General features: G+C 40.5%; 1 protein-coding gene across 1 annotated transcript in view; it reads left to right on the plus strand.

Moving 5' to 3' along the window:
* LOC109932277 (netrin receptor DCC) overlaps positions 1–24,576 on the plus strand; it is a 590,638-nt gene that overhangs the window by 444,919 nt on the left and 121,143 nt on the right. Inside the window, exons 10-14 of the mRNA XM_048603985.1 lie at positions 601–711; positions 4,251–4,445; positions 7,022–7,117; positions 19,188–19,429; positions 22,019–22,157. Coding sequence (XP_048459942.1) covers positions 601–711; positions 4,251–4,445; positions 7,022–7,117; positions 19,188–19,429; positions 22,019–22,157 — 783 coding nt within the window. The remainder of the gene's footprint in view (positions 1–600; positions 712–4,250; positions 4,446–7,021; positions 7,118–19,187; positions 19,430–22,018; positions 22,158–24,576) is intronic.

Genomic DNA, 24,576 nt, shown 5'->3' on the forward strand with positions numbered 1-24,576 from the left:
TTGCTGGAAAAGCTCAGCAGGTCTGGCAGCATCTGTGAAGAAAACAATTCAGAGTTAACCTTTTGGATCCATTGACCCTTCGTCAGAACGTTAACTCTAATTTTTCTTCACAGGTGCTGCCAGACCCACTGACCTTTTCCAGTAACTTCTGTTTTTGTTCTTTCGGGTTTCATTACAATTGCATCTGCTGTATTTTTATTTCTAAGTTCATAGTGATGTAATATACCAATTTCATTCAAGATTTCCACAGAATAGATCTTGACTTTTGTGATAATGTGAAAGAGTTGATAGTCAGTTGGTAGCCTTTCTGCCACTTTTTCTAGTTCTATTTCTATGCCCTTTCGTGGAAATAAAGCAAAAAGCAGGAAAGATGTAAATTGAGGTACTGACTCACACTCACTCATTTTAAATTATCAACCTAAGCCAAGTTCTGCTCTACACATGCACTGGATACTGGGTGTTGGTTCACATAGAAGAAGGAGAACTAATGGCTTATTTATGTACTTAAAGCTTCTTTTCTAACAGTTGAATCATGCAAACAAAATAAAATAACTGTTTAATGACAGTTTGGCCTAACCACTGTTGTAATTTGATTGGCAGGTCTGGACAAAGGAGGTCATTACAGTTTTCAAGTTGCTGCCATGACTGTGAATGGAACAGGGCCAGCATCTGAGTGGTTCACGGTGGAAACACCTGAGAATGATTTAGACGGTAATAACACTTTCAGAAAAAAAATGGTACATCAATTGCAGCTTAGAATCATTCTAATTGAAATGATGGTCAACAACTCATCAGTAATCAGTGCAGTGAAAGAGCATGTTTTCGGGTGAAGATCAAACCAAAAGGGAATTGAATAGCAAATACCTCATGCAAAGGATGTTATGTGAATGATGAATGTGTTAACTTGTGGAGCATGAGATGGAAGCCATAAATGATTAAAAAATTTATTAAAGGCCAGTGCCAGGTTTTATGTGCATAATACATGCTGTCATTTCATTGCAGCTAAGCGTATCTGCCTCAGTTTCCATTTGTTTTTTTGCTATTGAGCACTTGCTTTTGATAGGACCTGTGAATGTTTTGGAGCAACAAGAATATTTAATCATGAGCTTTACTGATAAGTGCCATACAATAAAAGGGAGCAATATACAGCACAATGTTAGATCTACATAGAATCATAGAATCCCTACAGTGTGGAAACAGGCCATTTGGCCCAACAGGTCCACATCGATCCTCTGGAGAGCATCCCACCCAGACCCATCCCCCTAAACCTATCCCTGTAACCTGCATTTCCCATGACTAACCCTACATAGTCTGCACATCCCTGAACACCAGGGGCAATTTAGCATGGCCAATCCATCTAACTTGCACATGTTTGGACAGTGCGGGAAAACCGGAGCACCCGGCAGAAACCCGTACAGACACGGGGAGAATGTGTAAACTCAACACAGACAGTCACCTGAGGGTGGAATTGAACCCGGGTCCTTGGCTCTGTCTGCGTATAAAGTTTTTGAGAAGATTTGTAGCTGGCTTTGTGGATGAGGTTGTAGATTTGCTCGCCGAGCCGGTGTGTTTGATTGCAGACGTTTCATCACCCTGCCAAGTAACATTGTCAGTGTGCCTCCGGTGAAGCGTTGGTGCTCTGACCCGCTTGTTATTTATATGCTTCAGTTTGCTAGGGTGGTTGGCATTACCTCTAGTTCTGTTTTTCAGTGGTTTGTATATCAGGTTCAGTTCAATACGTTTGTTGATGGAGTTCCAGTTGGAAAGCCAGGCCTCCAGGAATTCCCTGGCATGTCTCTGTTTGACTCGGGCTATTATGGATGTGTTGTCCCAGTCAAATCCCTGTCCTTCTTTGTCTGTGTGTATTGACAACAGTGAGAATTGGTCGTGACTCTTGGTGGCTGGTTGGTGTTTATGCATCCTTATTGTCAGTTTTCTTCCAGTTTGGCCTATGTAATGTTTCTCTCAGTCCTTGCATGGTATTTTGTGTATTACGTTTGTTTTATTGGTCGGGGGTATGGGATCCTTTACGTTCGTCAGTAGCTGTCACAGGGTGGATGTTGGTTTGTGGGCTGCCCTGATACCTAGGGGTGTGAGTAGTCTTGTGGTCATCTCTGATGTGTCCTTGATGTACGGTAGGGTGACCAGTGTGTCTGGCCGTGTTGTGTCTTCTTGTTGTGGTCTGTTGCGAAAGTAACGGCAGATTGTGCTTTTTGGGTATCCATTCCTTTTAAAAACTCCACATAAGTGCTCTTGTTCTGCTTTGCGCAATTCCAGGTTGCAAAGCAGAACAGGAGCACTGATACGGAGTTTTTAAGAAGAATGGATACCCAAAAAGCACAACCGTCGTTACTTCCGCAACAGTCCACAACAAGAAGACACAACACAGCCAGACACACTGGTCACCCTACCATGAACTAGCCACCAAGAGACACGACCAATTCTCACTGGTCTCAATACACACAGACAAAGAAGGACACAAATGCAACTGGGACAACACATCTGTAATAGCAGAAGCCAAACAGAGACATGCCAGGGAATTCCTGGTGGCCTGGCTTTCCAACCGGAACTCCATCAACAAACATCTTGAACTGAACCTGATATACAAACCAGTGAAAAACAGAACTGGAGGTAATGCCAACCACCCCAGTAAAACGAGGCACATAAATAACAAGCGGGTCAGAGCACCAACGCTTCACCGAAGGTGCACTAACAATGTTACCTGGCAGGGTGATGAAACGTCTGCAATCAAACACACCGGCTCGGCAAGCAAGTCTACAACCTCAGCTGTCTGCATAGATTTTTGTTATGTATTATCCACAATGCATTATAATCAAGTTATTCGTTGAAGAGTTATTTAAAGATGTTTGTGCTTCATTATTATAACTTAACATTGAATAAATAGAAGGGTTCCTAACTTTATAGGAAAAATAATATGAAAGTATGAGTGAGTGAGAGAGAACTTCATCAGAATGGCAAAGTGCAGATTTTATAATGGACGTGACAGCTTGGTGTAATGGAGAACCAAGGTGTTGGTATGATCAAGTTTGATCTCCTGATCTGCTGTGATCCTCAGCATTAATTTCTACAATGGGGAGACAACTGTAGATATTAAATATCTATCATTGGAGAAGGATGGAGGAACAAACAGAAAGGATTTCACTGCCTGTCTTACTCCACCTAATTGCAGCATCTAGACTGTAATAATAAAGGGTGCTTCCTGATTTCTTGGCTACAAAAGGCTGTCTATTTCATGGAAGTTTCTTAGGGCAGAAAGCTGAGAGAATAACATAGAGAAATGGAGGATATTGAAAATTATGTGAAATGTAAGGAGCAGGAAAATTTCATCCCTGGCATATGCAGACAGAACCAAACTCTGATTTCTTCTGCTTGGAACCCTTTGTAGAAATGGGTCCTGTGAATTTAGAGTTTGAGTGTGGGAGAAGGTTTGGCTGAAGTCATGTCTGCGGAGATCTCTATCTTTTATAATCAAACATTAAAGGGAGCCAGTGAAAGCTTAATTTAAATGGGAAAATCTTTTAGAAAAATGCTACTTGTCTTCAGTGGCAAGCAGGTGTAGATTAAGTAAAATCTGATTGAATAAATCTGAATTCCAGTCAGTGGTGAATCTATCAGAAACCAGATTTAAATCTATACATCTCAGGCAGTCTCTCAGAGCCTGCCAGATTTCTAATATGTTTAAATAGGGTTGTGTACACAGTCTTACTGTGCAGTTAGCAGAATCTCCACAGCAGTACCATTTACAGACAGAGATGTGAGAGGCACACCTGTGATTTTCCAGTATGTGCTCCTGCCTACAGGCAAGGCACCATGCCAGGTGTGCTCATTTGGAAAATCAACTTTAAGATATTAAGCTGCAATCATCTTGTGGATTTTACCATTTAATAGGAGTACGTTTAGTGGAGAAGGGTGTTCTCCTTGTGTCTTGGCCAACCACATCACAAAATAGTTAAATGGATCATCTCCTTGCTGCTTATGGGATTTTACTGTCTTTGAGAAACGATGCATTTTTGTAGATGTTAACAATCAATTGAGTTCAAAAGTATTAAATGGAATGAAAAAAAAACACTGATGCATTTTGATGGATTAAGGCATAAAATGCTGGTAGGATTATGAAGTAAGCTTAACCTAAAGCTACTGCATGAAAAATAAAGTGAAAATAATTCATTTCTTAAATATGTAATTGTATAAAGGATAAACTGACAAAAAAAATTCTTCTTTAATTACAGAATCCCAGGTTCCTGACCAGCCAAGTTCTCTTCATGTCAGACCCCTGACTACAAGCATTGTCATGAGTTGGACGCCACCTTTAAACCCAAACATAGCGGTCAGGGGTTACATCATTGGTTATGGAGTGGGCAGTCCCTATGCTGAGACAGTGCAGGTTGACAGCAAGCAACGCTATTTTTCCATAGAAAATCTAGGTAAGTGTCATCTGAACCTTATCTTTCAAAGTACATGTGGAAATATTTGACATCTGACACAGCTGCCTTTAACAGTAAATCTATGATTGGAAAATATTTTCTGCTGCAATGAAAGCAAAAGCTAATGTTCTAAACAAATCTGTAACACACAGAGATACAAGTTCAAACTATGTGCATGGTGTCACTACAGTTTGAATGAGTTTGATTAATCTCAAACACTCCTGTTATCTGTCACATGACATTCACTTTCAGCAAATAAAAATAGATCCCACCCCATCTGAACTAAAAAAAAATCATATAAGTTCACTGTTTCTTTTACAGCTCCTTTCCTATCAGTGGGATTTTACTCGGTGCAAACTGCTTTTGCATGAGTGTGTTGATTTCTATTTCATGGAAGTTTCTTAGGGCAGAAAGCTGTGAAAATAACATAGAGAAATGGGGAGTATTGGAAATTATGTGAAATGTAAGAAGCAGGAAAATTTCATCCCTGGTGAATGCAGGCAGACCCAAACATTTCTTTGGCTGTCCTATTGCTTTAGTAAACCCATAGTGAAACAATATATAAATGGAAGTTCTTATTTATAATATATGCATGTTGGTCAATAACATATGCATGTCTACTCCCAGACTGTAATTCAGCAAGCTGAGCAGCATGTCTTTCTGCAAAAGGTAGCTGACAGCCTATTTTGAGACCTGGCCTCATATAGTATTTTAACTGAAATGATTCAGAAACCATATCACTTGTTGACTAACTGACCAAAATGGCCAGCGGGTAGGTGGCTAATCAATGCTTGACCATTAAAATTGTGCAGATTGGAGACAGCACCTAGAAACCAGGGATTATTGCAGCACAGATTTCTTTGGCTTTGTTGAAGCAAAAGTCAGTGAGCCATTTTGAGATGGATTGATATTTGAAGCAGAGAAAGAGGGGGTAGAAGTTTGAATAAACACAGACTGGTTGATTGTGTTGAATAACAGAGGATAGGGAAAAATACCAATGATATGGCTAAAATTATAAAAGATATTGATGACATTGACAAAGTGAGGCATGACTCTGTAGGTTCGACAGAAACCTGAGTAGTTTTGAACATGGAATTGGAGGAGGTGAGCAGATAAGTTGAAAGGAAGGTGAAATGTGGAATCAGAAAATATGGAGCTGGAAAAGCACACAGCAGGTCAGATAGAATCCAAGGAGCAGGAATGTCAATGTTTCGGGTTGGAACTCTTCTTCAGGACTGGGGAGGGGGAGGGCAGCCCAGAAATAAATAGATGGAGGCAGGGTGGTGATGGGGGAAGGGTAGGTGAGATGGAGATAGGTGGATGCAGGTAAAGGGGATTATTGTGATTGGTCCATGGGAAGGGTGGAGCGGATAGGTGAGTGGCAAGATAGACAGGTTGGGGGTGGAGAGATTTTGAAGGTGGTGATGCAGGTAGGGGGGTTATTGTGGTTGGTCCGTGGGAAGGGTGGAGTGGATAGGTGCATCGGAAAATGGACAGGTCGGGGGAGGAGAGGTTTTAAAGCTGGTGAAGTCAAACCTGAAAAGCGGAATAATCATTTGAGAACATGGCGGTGGGGGGTGGGGTGGGCGGTCAGGAATGGGGGTTATTTATACATTGGAGGATGGAATGAAAACAACAGTTTTGAAAGCAGGAAGCAATGCAAGAAGATTTATTGGTGATATCAGCCCTGGCAGGAACACCACTACTGCGTTGTAAGAGTCCCCATTAACTGTAGAAACAGTAATCAGTTTCAGCAGACATTAGGTAGGAAGAGGGAATTAATAATCAGAGTTCCCAATGCTAAAATCTGTAGCCAGTGACACGAATTGGAAAGTGCCCTTATTTCAGCATCAGGGTCTAGAATCTCCAGGTGACCCTTACTTTCCACTGTGATTTGGCAGCAGCTTTGGGTCATCTTGAGAAATGGCATAAATGGTCATTCTTCAATCAACCCCTGACGTTAGAGCAGGAAACTAGGAGAGGCCCCTGGAAATTAGCTGCTGAAGCCAATCATCATGGTCTAACATCAAGAATGACCACTTAGGCCAGTCACTAGAGTTCTCTGGGAAGATATATAGGGACTTCCTTTTCCTAGCCTATCACAGGTTTTTCAGGAGAGTAGGTGGAAATAAGGGAACATTTCATGGTATAACAATCTGTAAGAATAAAATTATGCATAGTTGTAACTTCATTAGCATTTTATGGTACTTAGATAATAAGCTGTCTTACAGCAGCAGATGTGGGTCAGAATAAGTTCATGTGTTATCTTCAGAAAGTAATTAACACTTAGTTCCTATTATGTTCTTTCAAATCAATATTTTTGATAAAAATTGACAGTGACTTATATTAATTAGACTAATTTTACAAACGACTTCTACACCTTGGGTGCTCATTATCAAATATTGAAAAAGTATATACATATACACTGGTAGGGGAATGAATCAAGATGTATGATTGTTTAAGAATCAACATAAAATGATTGCAGTCTGAGGTTTCATACTCAATTTAACTCAATATCTGGTTATTAATTAAGAAAATGAGAAACACTGATGTTAATACTGTGCTTTCTTTCACAGAGCCAAGCTCCCATTATGTAATTTCTTTGAAGGCCTTTAACAATGCAGGGCAGGGGGTCCCTCTGTATGAGAGTGCCACCACCAGGGCATTGTCAGGTAGGTTCTACTCAAATGGATAGAGGACTCATCTGTACTGCCAGTAATGATTGTATAAAACTCTTATCTAGAGCTAGCCGTGCCAACAATGCCTAACTGTAACAACTGTTCCGGAATATTCCCAGCAAACATCTAATGTATTTCCTTAAATTAATGTGAATTGGAAAATGTTTAGTGATCCTTTATTTGGCCACTCTTGTGGAATTTTAATTTATTAGATGTATTAACAAATCTTGAACCTTTAAAAATCAATGTGCTTAGGCAGAGGGGGAATGAGAAATTTGTGAAAACATGTTCATGGCTGGACAGGAAGAGATGAAGCACAACATGTACACACGTAAACTGAACTCTATATCTCTACGTTCATTCACTGTACATCTTATCAAGAATTTACTCTTATACGCTTCTAAGTTTCTGAAGAACTAATTGCATATTCCTGAGCAAAGAAAATATGCCTGCTACTTCAGAGTGAAGAAAAAAATCCAGCTATCATAGAATTAAGGGAACTCTTGTGAAAATTTCCACTAGTAAAGGGAAATTGGAATAAATTATTAAGATTACTTAGTTGAAACTCAATCTTATTATACCTGGCAGTGTCCAATATCAGCATTCAGTTCAAAGGATGGATAATTATTCTCTTTCCTTTTTTGCATCTCTGACTGAATCAGCAGAAATTTCAACAAGAATTCTGCGCTTACTTGAATAATAATTTAATTTTTGCAAAACCTCAATGACACTGTCAAAGAAGCCATTTGCTAATGAGTCACCCCTTTGTGCTAGACATGTAATGCACAGGCATTTAGTTTATTACATAGACCACAAATGTAATTTCCAATGGGAAAATGTTCACTGCATCTAGCTTAACGTTATGCAGAAACCTACAGTCTCCCTGTCAAAGTACATCATTGACTATTACAAGACTCACTACATTAACCAGAACATTGTGCCAGGCATTAATCTCTGCGTTGTGAGGAAGTACTTCCTGAAATTAGGCGTGAACTTGCGCAAATTTGTATCAAAAGCTCGCAATCCAACGTCAAATGTCCTTGAGACTGTATTCAAGATTAATTTTTCAATTCCAAATATTTTCTTATCTACCACATATCTCTCAGGACCAATATCATGGTCCTTCCCTCCACCACCCATTAATCAATAATGAAGATTTTAAAATTAGTCATTTCCAATGGCCACACCTTATGATCCCTATCTTACCCTTAATTCTCTCTTCTATTTCTATTCAAATTGTGCTTCTCATGTTCACTCATTTTCACTTTGATTTACATATATGATTTATTTTCTTATTTTTTTCATTCCATTTCTCAGGTAAGGTGCTGTCTCAGGTTGATGTAAAAGATACCATTTCAGAGAAAAGTGGTGGGGGGTGGGGGGCGCGGCAGTGGTGGAAATTCTGTCCAGGGTCCCAGCAAATCATTCTCCTTCAAACAGCATTGCTAAAAACATTTTTTTGGTAATTGTCATATTGTCAACTGTGACACCTTGCATTATACAAATTGGTTGATAGCAGTTAATGCAATTCAAAGTAATTCAAATGGGTGTAAAATATGTTGAGGTCACAAAAGGTTTCCAAATCAGTGCAGGAACTGGAATCTTCCCAGCATCTGAACAATGTTGGCAATGGCAAGAAAGTTGTACAAATCAGGTGAGATGATCAGCAACAAACATTTTGACATCAAAAACCAAAAATCCCACTTTCTAACCAAGTGTTGAATGGCCTGACATGATACTGAGGGTGGTTCCTTATTAATCCAGCTTGCCACTTGTTCCTTTGGGCCTACATCTTATATACCATGCACCAACCTCTTAGGGCATGCTCTATGGGCAGTGACTGCAAGTAGCCCCCATACATGTACACTGGCAGCCGACATGTAATGGCCTCACAACATCTCCTTGGCACAGCTCTGAAGCCATTACAATCAGGTTCTGCACTGACACACTATTCATTTAAATGCTGCTGCAAGGACACTTTGTACACAGGGACATGCACCCACTCATGGATTGGACCAGGCTGCATCTCAGAGCTGCTCACCTTTCCCTCTTAGTGCTGACTCATGTTGTGCTTCCCTTGATGCTCACAGCTCCCCTGCCCTTTCTTGCCCCACCTTTTGGTGGTTTGCATCTTCAGCTGCCCCTTAAAACCTCTCAACACTTTTGACTTGCCTTTTAGCGCAGACACAAAGTCAGGTAGCTTGTCATACTTGCCAACAGTACAAGGGGTTGGACATGTTATTGCACATCACTGTGCTACATCAGTCTCATACCTGCATCATGTGCCAACCATGAAGACGCCAAACACACTATATGTGCTTCATCCTAATGGTCATGTCTCAATGTCTAATGTCTCAATACTCAGTCAAGTCAACAGAGAAATCCATCAGGTAGAGGACCTGGCAGAGTAAGTCATGGGGTGCCTCTGATATCTGCCCAGGGGCTTGGGCTTAGTCAATCAGCTAATAGTATTCATCAGGGCTGGGGTCTGTACCTGTACAGGCCAGGGAGTGGGACATGGAGAGTCCTTGTGGGTCCAGTGCAATCAGTCCGGGAGCCGTAGTGAGTCAGTCAGGGAGCTGCACAGTTATCAGCCAGGGTCTGGTCAGTCATCAGTCAGGGCCGTCCATCTGAGTGTGTCAAAGGAATGGACCATGATCAATCCCAGTGTCCATCCATGAAAACTCAATGGGATTGTCAGGGCAACTTAATTGTGGGAATTGGAAACAGCAGGCTGAGATGCAGAAGGCATACGAATTTTGAAAGGTGGAGGGGCAACTCATTATATTACCATAGGTGGGGAAACGATTGAGCCCTGAAAGGAAAGGGGTAATACAGGATAGAGGGATCAAAAACAGAACATCAACAACCTGGCTTCAATGGGGGAGATCAGTGGACTATTTTAACCCAGTGTGTTGACGTGATATGCCTAGGGCTGGTTACATAAAGTGAGGAGATGAGTATTTATGTAGATGGGTTGTATGAGAATGTGGGAAATTTCGAAGCTGATCGTGTTGATAGGATGGTGACCAAAAAGGGAAAGTTACCAATAGTAAGAGGCTGAGTCTGAGGCTCGGTGTAAGAGGAGCAAGCACCATTTCCTTCCATCCTGCTGTAAATAACAAGCTCAACTGAAGATGGCTGCCTCACACACATGGCACATGCAGGTTACATGTTTCCTTCTCTGAATGAGGGGGCTTCACTTTTGAGTGATGTGAAATGACACCCTTTAAAGGATGGCAGCATTATGTAGCTGCCTGCACAGTACAGGTGAAAGACAGCAGCAAGTACCATTGCTGCATGTGAACCTTAGGTAATAACCTGCAGAGTGGAAACCGAGTCCTCTCCTCAAACTCTCTTGACCATTTCACAATATCAGAAATAAATGTCCCTCCCATAGAGCGGAGGCAGGCAGGGTGGAAGTAGAAGATTTGGTCACTTCTGGACAATCCTGAGAGGAGATTTTTGATGAATCTGTATGTGATATTTCCTCTGTCTGGGTTCCTACTGGCACCACCCCGTCTCCCTGTGGGGAAGGGACTCCTGGAGTAAGGACAAGTTGCCTTGCCCCCCCTGTCATTGGGCAGCAGTGGCTGGAGTGATGGATTATGTGCAGATTATCCAGCAGATTCTGAGAGTGCTGGACCTCGCTGTATGTCCATGGGAGCATCCAGACATTCACGTGCCAGACTCAGCATTGATGTAGTCTTGCAATCTTTGGTTGAGGTTTCCCAGTGCATCCACCTGCCTGCTGCCCCTGTGCTAGTTTGGTTGTATCAGTGAAGTGGTTAATGGCCAATTCAATGACTCTTACAGTCCAAAGATGTGCAGGTTAGGTGGATTGGCTATGGTAAATTGCCCATAGGGATGTGTAGATTAGTTGGTTATAGGGGGATGGGTCTGGATGGGATGCTCTGAGGTTCGGTGTGGACTTGTTGGGCCAAAGGGCCTGTTTCCACACTGTAGGGATTCTATGATTCAATGGGATCCTGGCGCTGAGCAAATGGCTGGTCTTCAGCAGTCCTTGGAGTGCCAGTGACTTAGGTGTTTCTTCCTCAGGCAGGTGTAGAAACATGGAAGTGTTGTGAACACTAGCATGTGCTCCTGTCTCCAATCTAGCTAAAATACCCACTCTGGTCTCAGGTCGCCATCCACAATGTCCTCCACAGAGGTGGCGGGTGAGATGTGTCGTGAGGCTGGTCTCTTGACCACCAAGACTTGTGCCTGCAAGAGACAAAATACAGAGTGCATTGTGAACAAGTGCTAGAAGTTCAGGCACATTGAGAGTGCATTCATGGTGGCAGTAATGGGTCAGTAGCACATCAATGGACAATGTTTCTCTCTAGGCTGCTAGGACATGAATTTTTCAGCATCCCTGTAGAAACAGGCCAGTGCTTACTGGCAAGCGTCAGGATACTGTCTTCATAGGAGGCGAGGAGGTGGATATTGGACACCCCACCACTCTTGGCTCTCTACACCCGATTATGGGCCTGGAATGAGACAATGGGAGGGAGTGAGTGGAATGAAAGTGGGTGGCACAGCTGTTAGATAGCGGAAGAGTAGTGACATGTTCAAAGAGAGTGAGTAGAAAGCAGAGGGCATACATGGTTAGCAGTGTAGGGGGTTGGGGTGGGTAAGAACAAGTGAGGGATGATGTTGCAGGCAGTAGTGAGAGTAGTAGAGTATGGACCTCGGCGGTGGTACAGTAGCAGAGATTGGGGCAGTGTGAGTTATCAGAGAGGAGATGGTGGCACTTACACTGGCAGAGAGGAAAAGAACAGTAATTTTCTTCCTCCAGTACAGTGCCTTCCTCCAGACAGCTGAGACTGCTCTAACCCGGGCAGAAACCTCAGACCTGTGACAACTGCAGTCACTCATCCTACAGTGAGTCTCATACTCAGCATCTTACTATTGATGCATCGCCAATGGTACACATTCCCTTCCTGGGGGAAGAGGATTCTCTGCCTGTGCACCTCCAGGAAGAGTTCCAGGACCCTGTCTGTGAAGCAGGTGGCCAATTTCCCCCTGTCTGCAATGTCTGAGGCAAATATCAGCAACAGGTCCAAACTAACATTTCTCTCTTGGTGTACAATGATCTTTTAGTAGTTGATGTGTGGCAAGTTTAAGATAAAACAAGAAAACTTGTTGGACCTTGAAGTGAGAATTGCTCCACCAAACTTGACATGACTTGCATTTTGCCAAAAGAAACATTAGATTTTGCCCACAGAAACTGAAAAAAAATGATCACAGAAAAAATACCATTCTAACCTTGTGAGATGTCAATCAGGCCAAGTGAACACTTGCCCGTGGCTGTGTAAATAAACTCACCCACATAATTATTTTATAACAGCTAGGCTGTATATTGCACTGGGGCTGTAGGGTAGACAGCCTGCTGGATTTTACATGTCCCCAGCCTTCAAAACTGCAGGTGTGGGAGTCTAAAATCCAGCCCATGGTTTAGTTCTCTAATTAGTGAAATGATGTGCACAGTTTTCTAATCGAAAAGGACTGTTTTTAAATTGAGAGTGCCTTAGAAGAGTATATTCTCATTTACCTGCTCTAAAATTCCGAGGTGGGACCCATATTTTTCTAGCTATTTGTCACTCTGTTCTTTCACAATGTTATTTTTCATACTTTGATTTTGGCGAGTCCCTGTTTCTGATTCACTATTACATTCCTTGGGATGTCCAACATTCTGATTTCCTCTTTCACGCTAAATATTGATGTAAATTAGTTATTTAGCATGTCATTTCCTTATTTCAATGACAATATCAATCTACTAGTTTTCAATGAGCCCACCTTGTTCCTGACCATCACTTTTTTCTTACTAATTACAAAATTTTTTCATATTAAAATTCATGTTTCTTGATATGAAAATCTTTCTACCTTATTGTAGCTCTTGTTGTATGTTTTGCCACCCTTCTCTTTGTAACTTTTGTTTTTGTCTATTTTTTGCAGTTTTAAATGTCTGTCCTTTTAGCTTTACAATTTTAGGTCATTTTAGTCATAGTCAAAAGTCATTGTGTTTTGTCTCTTCCCTCATTAGTCATCTCTGGCTTCCTTTTTGGCCAATAAGGCTAAACCGTTGATGTATAAATTGGTTCTGTGCAACACTACATTCCCTTGTGAACACCTTTCACTGATCTTTTTGTTGTTTTACTCTTTAACAGCGTTTCCTGGTTTATTGTGATAGAATCTGTCTCCTTGCATTGAAATCAACATTATCTAAATCTAGAATCTGTTTATGCTTTCTCCCTTCCAAACATGACGTTGAACTCAATTATGTATTGCTTACCACTAAATAAATGTTTATGCACTGTTAGGCTGTTACCTGAATCTGGCTCATTCCTAAATCTAATATGGCACTTACCCTTGTTGATTTTACACATATTTTTGCAGAAAACTGTGCCAAACACATTTAAAAACAAAAATAAATTTCTAACGTGCTTTCAGCTAATCCTAACTGTAGGTTTTATAGGTTGGGCACAATGGAAATGTCTGAGTCTCAAAATAAGGAATCACTGTTTTGCAACTTTTCAGTCACATCACTCTTTAGCTTTCTATATTTTTTGATCAGAATTTCTTTCCCAACCAAATCTTACCTTTTTTCAAAAAAAAACTTCCGTTTTATATTTTTCTATTATGTCATTCATTGCCCTTTTTTACCCTTCCTCATTTGACTCCTATTTGCTTTATTGTTTATTATTCACAGAACCTATTGAATTTTAATCTTCCATGGCTTTGTTTTCCTGCTCTGTCAGTCTGTGCCTAAGGGTCCAGGTTAACAAATGTTTGTATGGGTGTGCCAGATAACTATACTGTCTCAGGTGCTGTTCATGATAAAGATTGCTGCTACCATCTTCCTCGGGTGTAGGAAACTACAGGGCATGCTTGGACTAATGTAGTATAGGAAAGCCACTTCATGGTATGACTACAAATGTTTCTTTTAGTTAAAGAGCTATATTGCATGCTAGCAACTAGTTGCAAGTTTCAATGATATGGCAAACATGGTTACAGAAACTTTAAGGAAGACCATAAGTTTCGTCTCATCCCTTTCTGATCCTTAGTTATTTGGCCCACAAATCCATATGACCATGTTGGTGGTGCTTATGACACCTCTTAATATTAACTCTTTCAGACCCATGTACACCACAAACATCTACAGATTTTAAATTATTAATTAAGCTAGCATCTATAGTATTTTTTGTGTGATAACTTGTTTTTCAAATAGCCTGCCTCTGAATATAAGGTCCACTTGTTCTAGTCTTCCTTTACCACCAGAATAAATGTAGTTCTGCCTCACCAATTCCTTTCAAACTCTTAACAATCTTAGTCAAGTCACCCTTTATCTTTTTATATTTCACAGCATATAAGCTTTGATTATGTCATCTCTCCTCCCAATCTAAGGCCTGAAACTATGGTACCACTCTGGTAAAGCTCTGTTCCACTCCTTTCCAGGATATGAAAGTACATATGCTTTCTAAGGTACAGTACCCAGAACTGTATACAGCACTCTAGACATGATTTAACCAGGGCTTTAGAGTAAAACCTCCCTCCCCTTTATAATCACACTCTTTGGTTATAAATGAGACAATGCCATTCACCTTTTGTTTGATTACCTCGTTTTAAAGATCTGTCCTCCTGGCTGCTTAAATCTCTTTGAACTTTCAATGTTTCACTTTTCAAAATTTAAAGAATGTTTAGATTCTTCTTTGGCCCAAATTGAAAATAACATCAAACGTAAGTACATTGAGTTTTATCTGTCATGGTTTTGACCAAGCATTTAACTTATGCATTAATGTCTGCTTTCAATTTTATTCTCCTATCTATATTATTTCCTATGCTATCAATCTAGCTGCTTTGGTAAGCTTCTATCTTCTAAGTAATTAATAAATACAGTGAATATTCAAATCCTTGTGGATGCCATTCATGGTTTCCTTACAGGTCATTACTCCTACTGTATCTATATTCTATTGTCCATCTATTCTCCTAATCAGGGTAATGTTTGCTTGTTCCCACAAGTTTCTATTTTAATTAATAGTCTCTTCTGTGAAATCTTAGCTGCCTGCTAGAAGTCCCTATAAACTACTTCCATACGTATTCCACAAGCCATTAGGAGAAAAATTCAATTCGGGTTATTAGAGGTCACTGGCCCTTTACAAAACCAAGTTGGCTGACTCTAAACAGTTCAAATTTCTCTAAGTGCCTAGTCACTTGTCTTTAATTATAGATCCCAATAACTTTCCCCTAACATACGTTAGACTAATGGATCTATAATTTCCTGGTTTCTTTCATTTACCTCCCTTCAGCTCTGTAGATGAAAGTGTAGATTTCAATTATGTGGCTTCTTCATAAGTTTACATTGTTCCGTTGGTGCCTTTTCAGCAATGGGCAAAACTAATAGTCACCCTCACAGGAGATACAAACAACTTTCTAAGAGTTAATTAAGGCACCGTTCAACTGTGACTTTATGTCAGACTTTGTCTAAAGCACAATGTGCAGAATTAAGGACAAAATTGATCTTGAGACCTCTGGGGCCTCACTTTAACAAGTCTTGCTCGAGTAGGAATGAGATTTTGGATGAAAAGGAAAAACTGATCTTAAATCCTTTTGAGAGTTAAATTGTCATCCTGGGAGCGCTGGTAAGACTATACATTTGTCAAACCTGAGACAGCAAACATGCCTGGTAATTACTCTGGCGTGGTGCTATTTTACTACAGTTCACTGCACATGATTCCTGCTTTCTGACATATTTCTGTGCATCAAAAGTGGTGCAGACTACCCAGGCTGAATATTTCATGTCTCAGCTAAATCTTCTCAATTGCTAACATTCAAATCAGTCAGGTTCAAAGAATTTGTTTTTGTTTTTGTTTCTGATTTCCAGCATCTGTAGTTCTTTGGTTTTTTGTTTTGGCTTAAAGAATTGCCTGAGGTCCAACTCTAGATAATTAAGACAATTTAGACATTTGCGGTTAGATTTGTTTGGGGCTAGGTGTCTGCCAGAAAGACCCATCACCTGCATTCTAATTCCAGTGTCAATCAAAGATTGCATAACATTTCAGTATGTTTTTAATTGTGTTAAAAAACATGTTGAGCAGTTTGGTTTATTATTCCTAAAATTACTTAAAGTTATTTTAAGCTATCTCTAATTTAATATCTAAAATGAAAAGATGAACAAAAATAAAATCTGGGTTCAATCCCCCTTAATGGCATACTGGAGACATAAATCAATTTTCCATAATGTTATGATCCCAAGCAATGTTATTATTGGACAAGTCAGCTTGCAAACTGAAATAGGTCTTGATAGATCATTTTATGCTTTCCTTGGTAGTGTCTCACTGAAACATAAGCAAACAATGTTGCAAATTTGTTTTCAACAGTGGAATAGCAAAAGGAATGAAGATAAAATAGAATAAACCAGACCATTTACTTTTAATGCAAACAAAGATATTGAAACACGCAGGGAAATATAATACCATTCATCACCAAAACGCCGCTTTTCACATACCAAGACAGTCCTGTATGGTATACAAATGTACCCCTTGTATAGTACTCATACAAGAAAATCCTTTTCTCTGAAACCTTGATGGGTTTAATTTGACTTCAATTTGCAGTCTGGAAAATTGTTTCCTTAAGCTTAAATGCTCCCAGCTTCAAATAATCTTATCAAGAATTTAGAGCTAATACAAACTCCTTACTCGAAAGTAACCTGGATATCTTCTCCCTTTCTCAGGAACAGCTTTACACATGGAAACTTCTGCAGGGCTGCCCAAAACTGCAAGTAACTGAAAAGATCCCTCTCTCTCTCAGCTATAGGTGCTTCCCCAAGCTTCAAAATAAAAACACAAATTTCGAACAGAAACCTTGACGCACAGTTTTTTTTAATACCTTGCTACAGTGTGAATCCTCCTAAGTTAAATAAAAACAGATTAATTCTGAAAATTAGCCCTTATACATTGTTTAAAAAAATCACCATAGCTATTGAAACTCTGACAAATTAATTATTAATTCTTTCAGACGCACAGAAAAACACATATGTCACTGCTTCAAAATCCAAAAGTTCAAACATTACCCAAATGTTATTTAACTTGTATCAATCTCATGGTCTAAATCAGAGCAATTATTTAAATACTTTATTTTTCAATATTTACGAAGAAGTAGCACTGTCCTACTCAAAGCAATAGGCAATGTTTTTGGGTTATTAGTCTTTGGAATTCAGTTTCACTGAGTGCAGTAAAGGATGGGATGTTAAATGTATTCAAGGGTCATTTTGGCAGATCTGATTGTCAAAGCGTTTGAATACAACTAGACAGGGAGGAAAGTGGAGTTAAAACCACAATCAAACAAGTTATAACTTTACTGAATGGTGGAGCATGCTGAGTGGAGGCCAGGCTGCAATACAAGTCACTACAAGTGACTCAGGGAGAGTTGAGAAGACTGCTGTGTTGTTTAGAAAACTTGGTTTGGGGATCCATTGCCAGCTCCAAAAATTAAAACAAAAGAATAAAACATAAAACATTTCTCCAGTCTGCACCCGTCACATTCCCTTCACCCTAAATGTGCTGCTCATGCCCCATTCGTGCAGCCCATACCATCTAATACCCTGGCCTGTTACCCCCTCTGCCTTGCTATCCAGCCCCCCTAGCTCATCCCACCCCATTCCACTCTATGCTCCGATACCTATTCCTCAAACTCCCTATTCCATCTTTTGTTCTTCTAACCACCAGTCTAATGGATCTTTACACCCAATATACCAACTTAGTGCACATGCCAATCCATTCATCACCCTTTCCCCCTTCACCCATCATGCTGACTCGTTTAGTATCCACCAGTACCTGTGGAGAAAGGATAATGTTGTATTACTTTGAAAGTTCTATATGTCAGACTTCAGTCTAATGAGAAATTAGAAAACAGCATGTCCTGACAAGGATGAGAACTGTGACAGTTTGGAGGAAATTCTTAAAAATTAATTTTGAGAGGTCTTGACCAGATAGGTTTGACTTCTTGACAAGCTTATTGGTTGTTTGACACATTTGACAGTTCCACAGGATTTTAGCAGCTTTCATGTACAATCTTTTCTCCTGTCAACAATTTCAAAGAACACTGACACCCCTTTCCCTCAATACATATCTAACCAGCCACTCCCAAAGAAAACCTCACCATCACACCCCTGGTTCCATAGGTTTCCTGGGACCATATTCACAAGGGTATCTGAACTCTTCAAATAGATACTTTAGCTACTGAAAATAAATAAATATTCTTAGCCGGTCTGTTCTGCACACTCAGTGATCTACACAGCAGGGTTACCATAATGGCAATTAAGGCAGTGAATCACTTAAATGGCCATCCATACCTGGGAATAGGGCATGTGTGGTGCCGGACACCACAAAACCCACCCTGCGAAAATCATAAATGACACAATGGACTTATAATGCTCAAGAATTTTCAACATTTTTGAACACACAATATCATGACACAGGTTTTCCTTCACTTTGTGCCTTTTTTTTGCATTCTAAGAGGAAACCTTTCCAGTCTAATTTCCTGTGGCCAAGTTCAGGAACTCACTGCAAGGAAAAGTAAGGTGTGAACCAAAATCCGACTGTAGACTGTAGACAAAATCCGACTGTAAATACAACAGTGTGGCTCTCCCTCCAAGCTGTCCCACTTCTTCTTCCTGTCAGAGACCACCTGTTTCCAAATCCTATTGAATTGGCATGTGAAAAATTTATAAACATACCTAGCATTCTGCCAAGTATGATGTTGTACACTACACACCGAGATAACATAATAATGCCAAGAAATGAGGGCAAGCAACAACTTTTAGCTTAATTTTCTGGGAGATAACCCCCTTAATCATCTTAAAGGGATGTGTTTAGTCATATGCTTGCTTATCCCTGTATAAGTTGACTTTCCTGACTAAATTAACACAATTCTTTTTATAATTTTTCTCATATCATTTCACATCATTTTTTATGCATTTCTCACTTCTTGGATTATTGCTGCTGTTTTCCTTCCTTTTCTGCTCCATGTTTCGATGCATGATTTGTTTGCTGCCATGACCCAGACCCTGTTGACCCTTTAGATGTTGATTTGTTTCATTTGTTTGGTGATCTTCCTACCTCGATCCCAGATGCCTCCACCCCCATGTTACCACCTGTAGGTGTGCAAGCAGTTGCAGTCAGTCACGACTCTGTCAGGGTCAGCTGGGCAGATAATTCTGTGCCTAAAAACCAGAAGTTGACAACAGATGGACGTTTTTATACAGTTCGATGGAGGACAAGCTATTCTGCCAATGCCAAGTACAAGGTAATTTCTATTTCAAACTGCTTTGCAACATTTCTAAGTGTTTCCTCTCTTAAAATTACTTAAAAGAGAATCTGAAGCTTAGACTGTTTGAAGTTAAACCTGAATTGCTTTTTGTTAACAGTGATTAATTCAGTGGGTAGTCATTGAAATATGTTTCCTCGATATAAAAAATAGGAGGGAGGAAGAGGTTTTCATGGTGTTTGGCTGATAAGTGAATTCCTAGTATATTGTATTGTTCATATATGTATTATTATTCTACACTATAGAATACAAACTAAACGTTCCAACTTCAAGCTGTGCTGAGGTGTAAATCTCAACCAACATGATGGTTTAATTAGCCTCAAAGTCAGTTGGCTAGCTTGCAGTCTGGCTGCACTTGCACAGTGCTCTGCAACTGGAGCAGGATATTGGTAAGACTGCACCTTTTGTAGAATCCCTACAGTGAAGATCGAGGCCATTCGGTCCATCAGGTCTGCACCAACCCTGCAAAAAGCACCCGTCCCTATCCCTGGATTTACCATGACTAATCCACCTAGCCTGTACATCCCTGGACACCACAGGACAATTTAGCATGGTCAATCCACCCTACCTGCACATCTTCGGACTGTAGGTGAAAACCGACCACCCCAGAGGAAACTCATGCAGACACGAGTAGAGCATGCAGACTCCGCACAGACAGTCCCCCAAGGCTGGAATCAAACCTGGGACTCTGGCATTGTGAGGCAGCGGTGCTAACCACTGTGCCACCATGCCAACCCCAGAGATCAGTGTAAAGTTTTAGATTTCTTATTTATGAAAAATAATTAATTGTATTAAGGAGATGAGGTTCTTTTGACTGATTCCTGGGATAAATGGGTTGTTATGAGGAAAGATTGGACAGGCTATTTGGAAAGTTTTTATGAATGAATGATGATATTATTGAAACATATCAGATCCTGAAGGAACTTGACTGGGTGGATTCTGAAAGGATGTTTCTCCTTGTGGAAGAGACCAGAACTAAGGAACGCCATTTAAAAATAGGTGAACCTCCATTTAAATCAGATGAGGAAAAATATTTATTCTCAGACTGCTGTAAGTCTGTGGAATTTTCTTCCCCAGAGATTGGTGGAGGCTGTGTCATTGAAGTTCCTCAAGGCAGATGTAGATAGGTTCTTGATTGACAGGAAAGGAAAAGGCTGTAAGGTAGCAAAACAGGAAAGTAAAATTGAGGTCACAATCAGATTAACTACAATTTTGTTGAATGTCTTGAGCAGGCTCAGGGCACCAAACGCCCTCTCCCTGCTCTCAATTTTGTAAGTTCATTTGTTAGATGACCATCCACAATTTGCCATCTCAAGAAACTCCTTTGGAGGCTAGGAACAGACAGTAGTTGTGCCTGCTATTACAGCGCAATCAATTAAAAGGGGGCGCTTTGAGTTGTTGAAACACTGTATTCCAGACAGATGCAGACCCATGGACGTTTTAAGACAGAAATGGTACTGACTGGAAGGTTAGTTAGAGGTCAAGCCCATGGCTTACTACAGTCCGAAAAGTAACATATGGCCCTCAGTTAAAAAGTCAGATTTGGATTATTACAGTCCAACCTATCAGATCCTGAAACTGATGGTCAGCCTAATGCGCCCTAAACACAGTTGACTCCATTTCAGGACAGACAATGCTCAAGAGTTCTGCTGACTGCCTAAATCAGGCTTGTAAATAAGTAAAGGGGGCCGAAACCATGTTCAAGATTTTTCGTTAAATATTATGGTGTTAGTGGCTTTGAGTCTACTCAATGTTTGGAGCAGAATGCATGCATCTGAACTAAAGTTCAGTAATCCAGTACAAAACAATCATAAAAAGAATCCCTTTGAGATTAAAAAAACTTACCTTTATGATCCTAAAGTCATTTTGTCTTTCAAGTTAAATAGGTTAATTATTGACAAGCGTTAATAAGATTGTTAAGTACTCAGAATAGCGAATAATGGTTTTAGATCTTCAGTATGTGTAATTACCATTATTAAGTAAACCCTCAAGCAACAAAGTCCCAAGGTGCATACATCACCAGGGTTGAAAGGAAAAGGGTAAAGGATGTAGAAATAATGATTAGGTAGAGCCAAGTTTTAAAAACCTTTAAGTTACATGATGAAAGAAAGCTGGGGAATTAAACAATTACAACAGATAACCATACAATGATTCTTGAACCAAATGTAGTCAAGATTCAGGAAGAAGACAGATATAGGATAGCTTCATTGTTAAAAACAATTTTTAATCAAATCTTTAAACAAAAATAAAACAAAACTGCATATTATTCATTTTAGAAGTCTTTGTCACAGACTTTTTTCCTGAGCGAAACTCAAGGAGAACTCATCAGCCAGCAAAGCAAGCTGAGTGTAAATGTAAAGTACTGGTATCAGAATGTGATTTCAAAAGTGACTATAGAATGGTTGCCTTTGAGATAATATTTAAAACCAACAGTTTGCTTAATCAATTAATCTTTACTTCATAGGAAGTTGCATTTAACGTTGCTGAATTGAATTTCCCTCAGGATATTCCACTTTTTCAATCTATAGTCAACAACTTACCATTGCTTTCTGTCTTGTTATTGGACAGTCTGTAGATGCAACAGCTTTGAGTCATACTGTGACAAGCCTCAAACCTAACACCATGTATGAGTTTTCAATCATGGTAACCAAAGGGCGGAGGTCAAGCACATGGAGTATGACTGCACATGCTACAACATATGAAGCTGGTGAGTTTTTACAAGCTACCCAAATAAATACATTTGATAGCTCTTTTTGGCTGGATGGATGTGCAATTTTCTACTCAAACTTCTGTAGCTCTAAGAGTTTTGCTTTGTTCTTTTTGGCCATGTGAATAATAAAAGCCATTATGGATACAAACAGAAAAGTTCATTACATACAAACTTGTCACATTTTTGCCAAACAGTGAAGAACTTTCTTTTTAGGTGTCACATTTTACACTGGGGAAATCCAATCGCTTGATTCATGCTGAGTGCACAGGCTATTGTAGACTTTACAGTCCATCTGCTTGATTGGTACATGTGTAGTTCAGCACAAAGTTGTTACAGGCTGCACTTCTTTTGTCGGAGCCAATTAAGAGACGATAACAACAGTGAAAATGCATGGGGCAGACGAGAAAATTCACCCATGAGTGCAGTGCTCCGAGTGCCAGTGACCTGGGGCATTTCATCCTTGACTAGCTGTGGAGACATGGCAGCGCAGTGTTCTTCAAGAGGTACCCACGAAAGCAGCAGTGTCAGAGCAGGTGTGGGGGGTGGTGGAGATGTACAGGAGGTAGCCTTGCCTGTGCTTCCTTTGAGGCATCCACGTTTGCTTCCTCAGTAGTGGAGAAGAAACTGTGTTCCAGTGCCACTGTCTTGAACACAGAGACCGTGACAAACCTGCTCATACCTGCAGGAGGTAGAGGAGAGAATGCATTGTGACCAAACGGTAGAAGTTGAGGCTCATTAACAATAAGTGCTGTAATGAAGGGCAGCACAAAAATAGACAGTGTTTATTGGTTACTGAGACGTTTCAGCATCTCTGCAGGACTGCTTTCTGTCCTTCCTGGCAAGGGTCAAGACGATTTAGGAAGGAGATGAAGAGACATTTCTTCATCTAAAGAGTGGTGAGCCTGTGGAATTCATTACCACAGGAAGTAGTTGATACCAAAACATTGAATGTCTTCAAGAGGAGACTAGATATAGCACTTGGGGCGAATAGGATCAAAGGATATGGAGAGAAAGCAGGATTAGGCTATTGAGTTGGATGATAGCCATGATCGTGAAGAATGGCAGAGCAGGCTCGAAGGGCCAAATGGTCTCCTCTTGCTGCTATCTTCTATGTTTCTATGTTTCTCTTTGCAAGTGGTGAGGAGCCACATGTTGGACACCCCACATAGCCATCCTGGAGTTTTCAGCTGGAGTGAGATTTAGTGCTGGTGGAGGTGGAAAAGTGATGAAACCTCATGAGTGAGTGAGTCGGCAGCAGAGAGCCTTGTAGAGTTAGTAATTATTGGGGAGTTGGGGGGTGGGGTGGGTTTGGTGTGGGTTAGAGCAAGTGAGGGAAATTATTGCAGCCAATAGTGAGAGTGATAGAGCATAAAGCTGGGTGGGAGGTGGAAGCAGTAGCCAAGGTAGAGTGAATGTGAGAGAAGAGTTGGCACTTATTCTGGCAGAGCAGAAAAGAATCATTGAACTTTGTGTGACATTGCTGGCCATTCCTACGGACAGTCGAGACCTCATTGATGCAGATGGTAACCTCAGACCAGGCTGGCAGGGTTGGGTGTCTTGGCCTCTTCTCTCAGTCCTGGGGGAAGACAACAATACTCCTCTGCACAACTTCATCCCCAGGACAGATTTCTCCAGATTCATATCTACAAAGTGGGGCTCCAAAATTTCCTCTTATCCATCACATCTAGGACAAGATGGCCTACCAATGCAGGGCAACTCCAGACTGCCAATATTTGATTGGGAGCACAATATCCTTCTAAAGATGGCAGCAGTACTAGTGCCAGTGATCTGGGAAATCCTGGTAGTGGCAAATACTTACGCGTATGATGAGTGGAAGACTTGAGCTAACATTGGATGGACGGCTCCAAAGAGGCGAAGTGCCTATTTAATGAGATGGGTTTGAGATGACCTAGTGAGAAAACCTGGAATTCCAAGCCTGGAATTACTATTACGACCTTCCTGGTTTTTGAATCTCACCTTCTCATTGAATAAAATTACAGAATCTCTACAGAAACTAATTGACTTTTGTTTTGTTTTGGCAACTGTATGGCTTACTGTCTGTGCCTCTACAGCTTAGCACTGCGCTTTGGAGCTCCATATTGCTTCTGTAACAACCACCCCTGCTCATAAGCTTTCAAAAATGCATGAGAATTATTATTTAAATCAAAGAGTGAAGACGGTATTCTTGAATGAAGCTGAAATATTAGAATCTGGTTCGGTGCCCCTTTGCACTATCTGTTGTTCGGTTAAGATTTGCACTAGGGAAAGGATTATTCAAACACTGCAACATAGCAAGGGATTGCTTCAGCATTTGGGTAAAATTCACTTTGTAGGTGAGTATGGTTGTCAGTAATAAACTACAATTAACAAGCTTTGCACTGTGGTTCACCTTGGGAAACGTTAGCTTGCCTATGAG

The sequence above is a fragment of the Rhincodon typus genome, chromosome 1 (genome assembly GCF_021869965.1).
Source record: "Rhincodon typus isolate 14 chromosome 1, sRhiTyp1.1, whole genome shotgun sequence".
NCBI lineage: Eukaryota > Metazoa > Chordata > Chondrichthyes > Orectolobiformes > Rhincodontidae > Rhincodon > Rhincodon typus.